General features: G+C 36.5%; 1 protein-coding gene across 1 annotated transcript; it reads right to left on the bottom strand.

Moving 5' to 3' along the window:
* Nucleotides 1–1,742: 1,742 nt before the first annotated feature.
* On the bottom strand, nucleotides 1,743–8,172 carry LOC149482694 (acylphosphatase-1-like). The gene is made up of 3 exons (XM_089703476.1): nucleotides 7,924–8,172; nucleotides 7,673–7,782; nucleotides 1,743–2,006 (listed from the first exon to the last, which is right to left on the bottom strand). Exons 1-3 carry the CDS (start codon nucleotides 8,056–8,058, stop codon nucleotides 1,886–1,888), a joined length of 366 nt encoding a protein of 121 aa, XP_089559602.1. The 5' UTR covers nucleotides 8,059–8,172; the 3' UTR covers nucleotides 1,743–1,885.
* Nucleotides 8,173–8,246: the final 74 nt, after the last annotated feature.

Here is an 8,246-nt window from a genome sequence, read left to right as displayed (position 1 = left end):
ACCGTACTTACCTACTTTATGTACATATTTCCGTAAGCGTTTTACGAGCATGCTTAGTATAAAATATATGTAAGTACACAAATTCCTGTTTACTTGCATATCCTTCTTTTTTCAATATTTACAAATAGCTATTTACTAATCTGTAGTATTATATATACCTAGCAGGTATTAAGTGACTGGTAAGTAGTTATTTTATTAGGTAAATGGGAAGCTAAAAAAAGCAGTTCCTTGTAGAGATAAAGTTGTGACGTATAATTCGTCTATTTATTCGGAAACTGGGCCAAATTAAATAATGAGTAGGTACCTAGCATTCAGAATTTTTCTGTAATTGAAAAAAAGGGCCGTGTTTGGTTGAGAAAATAAGACTTCCGGAGCGAAAGCTAATGAATTGAAAACTGGATAAATGTAAGATATTTTAGGACGAAATTATATCAGCGATTTGTTAATTTTGCACCTTTTCCAATTTCTTGTTGAAACAATGTTCCTTTGTTAACCGTCGGGGACTGCGAAAAATTGAACAAGTCATAAAAAGTCATAAAAATACACCAAACATTATACAGGGAAAATGTGTGCACTTTCATTCGCCAACTACACTAAAAGCTTGAAATTTCGTATCTCTCGTTAAAATTAAATCATACGGTGATTTAAAACGCTCTTTGTTGAGAAGGTTGAATTATATAACGTTTTAAAAGCATCCCCATTCAGTTTTCACGCACTTGTATTATAATGATGTAGAGACTGTTCTATTTGCATCTTCATAAAATTTTACAACGACCTTAAAAACAGGGTGCCCTAAAAATTAAGTACCTACCTAACTAATTATTGTTACTATTTTTGTGTACATCTGGTTGTTACGCTTTTAAGGTAAATCACAGCATCAATTAAATGAAAATAGTCAAGTTCACATAAACATGCAGTAGGTACTTTTTTTAGTAATCCAAGTCCAAAATGGTTGAAATTCAGTATGAAAGTATTTGTTTTATCCGCGAGTAAAACCGTGGGGCACAACTAGTATAATAATATAATATCTTTACGTAAATAAGAAATCACATATTTTGTGAACTCGAATAAATAGCTCTTCCAAATAGAGCCAACGTTATTACTGCTTCGTCACAAAAACCGTGAAGATTTTACGACGATCTTATCAAATGTGATTTTCTCCGAAGATGAGATATTTTATGTAAATTCGACACGATTTCCACAGACAGATTTTTATATTTCTCTCTTTTGATTAACCTTTTCAGTGCGCTTGGTTATGTTACTACTAGTTACTTAATAGTAATATTGCGGTAATACGAAGCTAAAAAGTATGTTTGAACGGGCTAATCTCAACATCTATTAGACTGATATCAAAAATTATTTCACGTTTGGAACTTGGATATGCAACTACGTGATTCCTGAATGGTATTAGCACAGATTAAGTTACTACGTAAGTATATGAGGTACTTTGATATATACTTTTGCCACCAAAATACAGAAGATACACTAGTGCTAATTTATAAAATGTTACAGATCTTACTTGACATAGTTACAGTACACTTGAATGATCAAAAAAATGTTTGCAAGCTATACCTAACATCCATTGAACATCTCCTACTACAAACTACTACTAAAATATAATAAGGAACTTATTAGAGCCTAAAAAATTCGTGATGATTCCGTAAAAAATTACAAAATATGTGATCAATTTTAAAACAAACTCCGGTAACCAATTATTATTGTTCAATGTAAATAAAAGTACATCCATTTGTCGAACAATCATTTATTAAAACAAGAATACTGTTGAATACATTTTGTAACGTTCTACGCATGTTAAATTAACATCACTCGGGATTTCGCGAACTAATACGGGCTAATGAGATTAAATAAATAATGCTGGTGTACATTAGTCATCTCGCCGTATATCGAAGCTTTTGAACGTATATTCGGATAGTTCCTTTTCATTTCTGAACTCCGCTTTGTCAATCTTGCTGCTTGGACTTCCCGTGGTTTTCAGCCAGTGCATCCTGAAAATATAATAGCATTAAATACAATATTTGACCGCCTCCTTGGTACAGTTGCAGTGGTTGACTCGTGAGCGTAGAACCGAGGGGTCCTGGGTTCGATTCCCGGTGGAGACGAAGAAAAAAAAATGTCTCGGTCTGGCAGGACACAGAAGGCTGATCACCTACTTGTCCCTAAAGAAAATCGATCAGTGAAACGGATGTATGAATAATGCATCTGCCCCTTACCCCACTACGGGGACACGGGACTTCACACATACAATATTTAATTGTGTGGTTGGTCATTATTTTTAATATATTCTACAATAGTTAGATAGTAGTTAGAAAAAATAATTAGAAATTCGAAAGTTTGTAAGGATAGATGTATATATGTATTATGTATGTTAATCCCTATATCACAAAAAAGCTCCTGGACGTAGTTGGGATTGTGTTGGCAGCGATGTGGCTTATGTATCAGAATAACACATAAGCTATAGAAATACTTGCTTTTGCCCACGGGTTCGTCTGCGGGTAAGTAAAACGCCATGAAACAGCTAAGCATATCAAATGGTAATAATGTAAACCAGCTATATGTAATAATGATCAGCATGGAACCGGGATAAAAGTAGCCTATGTATCTCTGCCAAATTTCTAAAACTTCGATCAAGTTCGGTTTTTGAGTGAAATATTAACAAACATCTGTCCGTATCCAGTCATCCATCATCACAAACTGACACGTTTTTATATTAGAAGTACCTACACGGAATCTCACACGTATTGAGAATTTAAAAAAATCATCAAGATCATTCTGTTAGGTGGGTATAAAATAAATAATAAATATTATAGGACATTATTACACAAATCGACCTAGTCCCACAGTAAGCTCAATTAAGGCTTGTGTTGTGGTTACTAGGCGACGATAAATATAATATTTAATAAATACATAATATATAGATAATAACACCCAGACCCAAGAACAAATAATTGAGTTCATCACACAAATATTTGCCCTGACCGGGGATCGAACCCGGGACCGTCGGCTCAGTAGGCAGTTACTTTACCACTGCGCCAACCGCGTCGTATATTATAACATTTTATTTTTTCTTTATATTTTTTATAATTTCTAATATTTTCATAGTTAATAATTTATCAGCAAACTTATAGTATCCCCATATCATTGAATCTACGTAGTTTAATGGTCATAAACGCCAAGGGTGTGTTAGTTCTGTCCATATATGAATATTGGCACATGTTATTTAATAGAAGGCAGGTCGTTTGTCAAATGACTTCCACTTCGAATATTAACAGCTAAAAGGTGGAATTAATTCGGTTTTCAGTGATAAATGGTTAGGAATAAGTTTGTTAGAATATTGGAAACGGATATTGTTTATTCAGGGGTTCGGTGAACGGATAGACTGCAGATTATTTTATGCAATTAGTTCCCTGATTGCGTCAAAATGAATATTTTCCAGCAATTGAAAAGACACTGCTGAAGTATTTTGAACAACATTAATCGAAAACATGTCACAGAAAATGTACTACCAAAGAAAATTTACCGCCTATTTGACGTTGAGACGCGAAGGTATTCTATCCACCCTATTATGAAATACGCTATTATCAAGAATATATTCGCATAATCCATGACATGCCAATTATGATATTTCATAGACAGCCTGTATTTTCAGGCAGAATTTCATGAAACATCTCATTATCTTTTTGATGTTACCTCGCTCAAATGACACATATTCAGGCGAGCGTTGTGAGTGGCACTCCGGAGACCTTGACGGTCAAGTAATGTTCCACATTAAGACCTTTTTCATAATGAAAGTGCCGCCGAGGGTGTGCCGTATAACGTTACAACGTGGGATTGCTGACAAATTGAACATCTTGCTTTGACCTTTTCAATATGTACTTATTCATTTTAGAAATTGGATCGCAGGGGAGCGGAAACGGCATTTTAAACGAACGTTTTGTGAGGAAACTCAATGAATAGAAGGCAGATTCGATAATTTCTAACCCTATATCATAATATGAAATGGTTAATCTGCCTCTTTACATTATATTCTCATCTAAAATAATTTATATGTACCTAAATCACGTTTTTATTCTAAGAAAAAAAGGAAATATTATTAAAATTGACGTTCCGCTATACAAAATTTATAAGTACTTATTCACTATTCATGTATGTATAAAGTTCTAAAATTGTAAAAATGACTCAACATTTTCGAAACAGTTATTTAACTAGTTCAGAAGTTAGAATAGCTTTCTGAATCTTTGTAGGTATGTCTCTGTGATTCCTGAAAATGCTATGCTTTGAATTATTCTCTTGTTGATTTTACTTGTAAAATACGTTGATAAAGTATAGAATTTCTAAGGGATTTTAAAAACTATTTATTACTAACTAACAAGTTCTAGAATATATTGGTTATAACTTCTAATATAGGAATATCATTTACTTAATATACATATTATTTATCTCCCCGTCGCGTGGCCTCGCGGTGTAAATAATATTCTGGATAAATCGTACATATTTCTCTTCTTTGTCTCTAATTTGAGTTTTATTTAAAATAAGGTTCGGAACCAATAAATAAACAGGAAGCTTTCTTTATAACTGTCATACATCAAAACTTCTAAGAGCGGCTGTACACGGGTAGATTGAGCAGTCGGTCGTTGACTGCTCGAGGCCTCGAGCTGTCGCTACAAACCGCGCAGTTGACGGCGGTCGCGAATCGCGATGGCTCGAGCCGTCCGTGTACGGCAGTGAATGAATGTCTATAGTTCACCGCGGTTCAAGCTGTCAGTCTCAACTGCTTGAAGGGGTCCGTGTACGGCCGCCCTAAGAGTAAATTCCGATCCGCATCCTTCTTCTTCTTCTTCTTTTTCAAATGGTAACTCCCGATCCCAGTGAGGACGGATTCTGCCAATGTCAAGTTTTGAACGGATGGTCAGTTTAAGTTAATGCTCATGTTAAGCGTGCTCTGTGCTGAGGAAAAATCACGGTTGAGATGATTTACTTTTTATTTACTGCTGGCGTCTATTCTTCAAACTTATGACACATTGACAGTTCAGTGTTATGGCCACAGATAATATTATAATATGTACTGTTGAATATGCTCTAGGGTGGCTCTAGGAGTATCTTTTTTTTAAATAGATACTGATACTGTTTTAAATATATAAGTAAGCAAGGACGTAACGTAATAGGTGCATTTCTGGTAGAAACAGGTAAAGGACAAAAATAAATAAAATTAGCATGAAGAGATACCAGTGTTACTGTGAACTTTTAGTAGTTAGAACTTTTAGTAGCTGGAGAGTTTGTTTGTTTGTTTGAACGCGCTAATCTGAGGCACTACTTGTCTGATTTGTATAATTCTATCAGTGTTAAATAGCCCATTTATAGAGGAAGGCTATAGGCTATATATTATCACTAGATTTCCGCCCGGGGCTTCGCCCGCGTTTTCAAAGGAAAACCCGCATAGTTCCCGTTCCCGTGGGATTTCCGGGATAAAACCTATCCTATGTGTTAATCCAAGTTACCCTCTATATGTGTGCTAAATTTCATTGTAATCGGTTCAGTAGTTTTTACGTGAAAGAGTAACAAACATCCATACATCCATACATCCTTACAAACTTTCGCCTTTATAATAGTATTAAGATCATGCTAAGACCAACAGGAGTGGAGCAATGCAGGTGAAACCTTAGAGCACAGCTTGTTATTATTTATATTGGACCTGTATGACTGTTAATGCAATAATAAAACAAAATTCACAAAATAGGATTTATAAGTAATGAAATTGTCATTGTTAATCACAAAAAAAACCACTATACTTATTACTTACCCATTTATTGAAATAAAAGACTAATTTCTAATATTCCTCAATATAAAAAAAATGAACCGAATGAAGTTTATGTCAAGAAATCTAATAATAATAGTCAAGAAATCTAATAATAATAATGATAAGGGCGTAGGGATGTGACGACCCCATCGCCCACGGTTGGAATATCTATTGTTTACTTGACAATAGATATTCCACCCGTGCAATCAGTCAACCCGCAGGACACCTTGTGGCGGGGTGTCGGGGAGTAGCGACCCCGCGGGAACCGAGCGCTCCCGGGGGAGGCCCCTGTCTTCATCTCCGGCTTGCCTTCACCGGCCGGTCGGAGTGAAGCCTGACGAGGACAGGACCCCCACCTCTGGCTTGCCTTAGCCGGCCGGCCAGAGTGGAGTCGCGAGAGCTTTTAGCACGAAGGGTGGATGCGAAGCGTAAGTGGCGAGTGGGCACGTGATGCTGGACCCTCAGGGAGCGCGTGATCGTAGTTTAAAGTCCAGGGACGCCTCTCCACCCTTAGCTGCTCACAATATGTTGCCCCCTTGTCGCACTATTGCAGCGACTTATTTCGGGGGCCCATACAGTGAGAGGGCGAGTCACCACCTGCCAACATATTTTTACTTTCTTTTAGTAGAAAGGCAGGTGCCATAGTTTCCCATAGTCCCCAATACCAGTCCATTTAGCATCCCAATCCATAGCCCAATTATTAAATTTCCATACCCTGCAATAGTCCTACATCGGCCGCGGACTGCCTAGGGCTGTATCTCTATAGTGCAGTCATGGGCAGGCTGCGGCTGGTGACCCATAACACATTAAAATTCTCGAAAGGGCCTCTGCGTGTTGGATCCGTGTCCCCACGTAAGCCTTCCAAAGATCCGGGTACTGTCCTTCTGGTGGTACCCGAGTATTATGGAAATGAGAAACATAATAATGATAAATAATATGTTGCCCCCTTGTCGCACTATTGCAGCGACTTATTTCGGGGGCCCATACAGTGAGAGGGCGAGTCACCACCTGCCAACATATTTTTACTTTCTTTTAGTAGAAAGGCAGGTGCCATAGTTTCCCATAGTCCTCAGTACCAGTCCATTTAGCATCCCAATCCATAGCCCAATCATTAAATTTCCATACCCTGCAATAGTCCTACATCGGCCGCGGACTGCCCAGGGCTGTATCTCTATAGTGCAGTCATGGGCAGGCTGCGGCTGGTGTCCCACAACACATTAAAATTCTCGAAAGGGCCTCTGCGTGTTGGATCCGTGTCCCCACGTAAGCCTTCCAAAGATCCGGGTACTGTCCTTCTGGTGGTACCCGAGTATTATGGAAATGATAAATAAAACATGAATACATAATACAGCTTTTCGGAATTCACTACAACAAGGTAGTAGGTACTTTTGCATTTGATTTAAAATTTATTTTAATGGCCCAGAAAAATAAATTTTTATGAATTCAATAGGTAATTTACAACTCATTGTCTCATGTCTATATCAGCATTCTTTATGAGAATAATATTTGGATGTCAATTCTATATCACAATAATATTTTTCTTTAACTCCACCACCAATTCCGTTGAAATTTAGAATAAAAATAGTTTAATACTTTTTTACGTTTTGGCCCTACTTATAACTATGCGGCACAGCTAGTCATACATGTTATGTATGCTAATACACTGTAAATGTAATATTATGTTTTAAGAGTTTGTATTTAATATATGACAATTTAATGATTTGTATATACTTACTGTTATTGCATTTTAAGCATTCAGTTTATTGAATTTTATCTGTCACTAAAAAGCATCCCAAATACTTAACATTGTTACAATGCTCTTACAATATGTATAGTTCTTTTAAGAAAGAAGCTTACATGGATTCCACCTTATCAGCCGGCCCTTGCATTTGTCCCTGCACAGTGCCATGAGAAGTATTCATACACCATCCTTTCAATCCCAACTTTACTGCTTGTTCTTTCGTGTACTGTTACAAAACAGTTACTATAAATATCTGGGTATTGATAGTTATTTTATGTAACTTTTTGAATACGTTTTATTTTCTGCTGAATTTTTTTCTGGCAAGCTATGTTCATGAAAATGTTAGAGTGTGAACCCTTACCCTTACCTTTCTGAAGAATACACCTTGTACTCTACCAAACACTTCAAAATCAACGCTTTGTAATGCCATTGAGATAGCTGCTGTGCAATGATTGGCTTTAATACAACTTGCTACAGTTGTTAATAATAATAAACGTAGCATTTATTGATATTTAACAGGATTCAGGAACCTGAATATTTAGTCCTGAATATCAATTATTACGAATATTTCCGCTCTCTTTTCAGATTGATTTTTCCGGATTTTTCGGTGTTTTTAATAATTGTCATTTCTCATTAGTCAATTGTCAATGTCAGTTTAATAAAATACACGTGCGCGGTGCGACTTTCGCT

Source organism: Colias philodice, chromosome 14, assembly GCF_061535455.1.
Source record: "Colias philodice isolate Cphi_HAF_F1 chromosome 14, ilColPhil1 Martin Lab GWU primary, whole genome shotgun sequence".
NCBI classification, from domain to species: Eukaryota; Metazoa; Arthropoda; class Insecta; order Lepidoptera; family Pieridae; genus Colias; species Colias philodice.
The sequence above is the reverse complement of the archived record's forward strand: the minus strand, read 5'-3'. Positions and strand labels throughout refer to the sequence as shown.

Excerpts from the sequence above, each read along its gene's own strand:
- LOC149482694 (XM_089703476.1), bottom strand. The coding sequence starts at position 8,058 with ATGCTACGTTTATTATTATTAACAACTGTAGCAAGTTGTATTAAAGCC. Across the intron at positions 7,783-7,923 it reads AAGGTGTATTCTTCAGAAAG|TACACGAAAGAACAAGCAGT; the intron begins GTAAGGGTAAGG and ends GTTTTGTAACAG. Across the intron at positions 2,007-7,672 it reads GCTGATAAGGTGGAATCCAT|GATGCACTGGCTGAAAACCA; the intron begins GTAAGCTTCTTT and ends TTATATTTTCAG.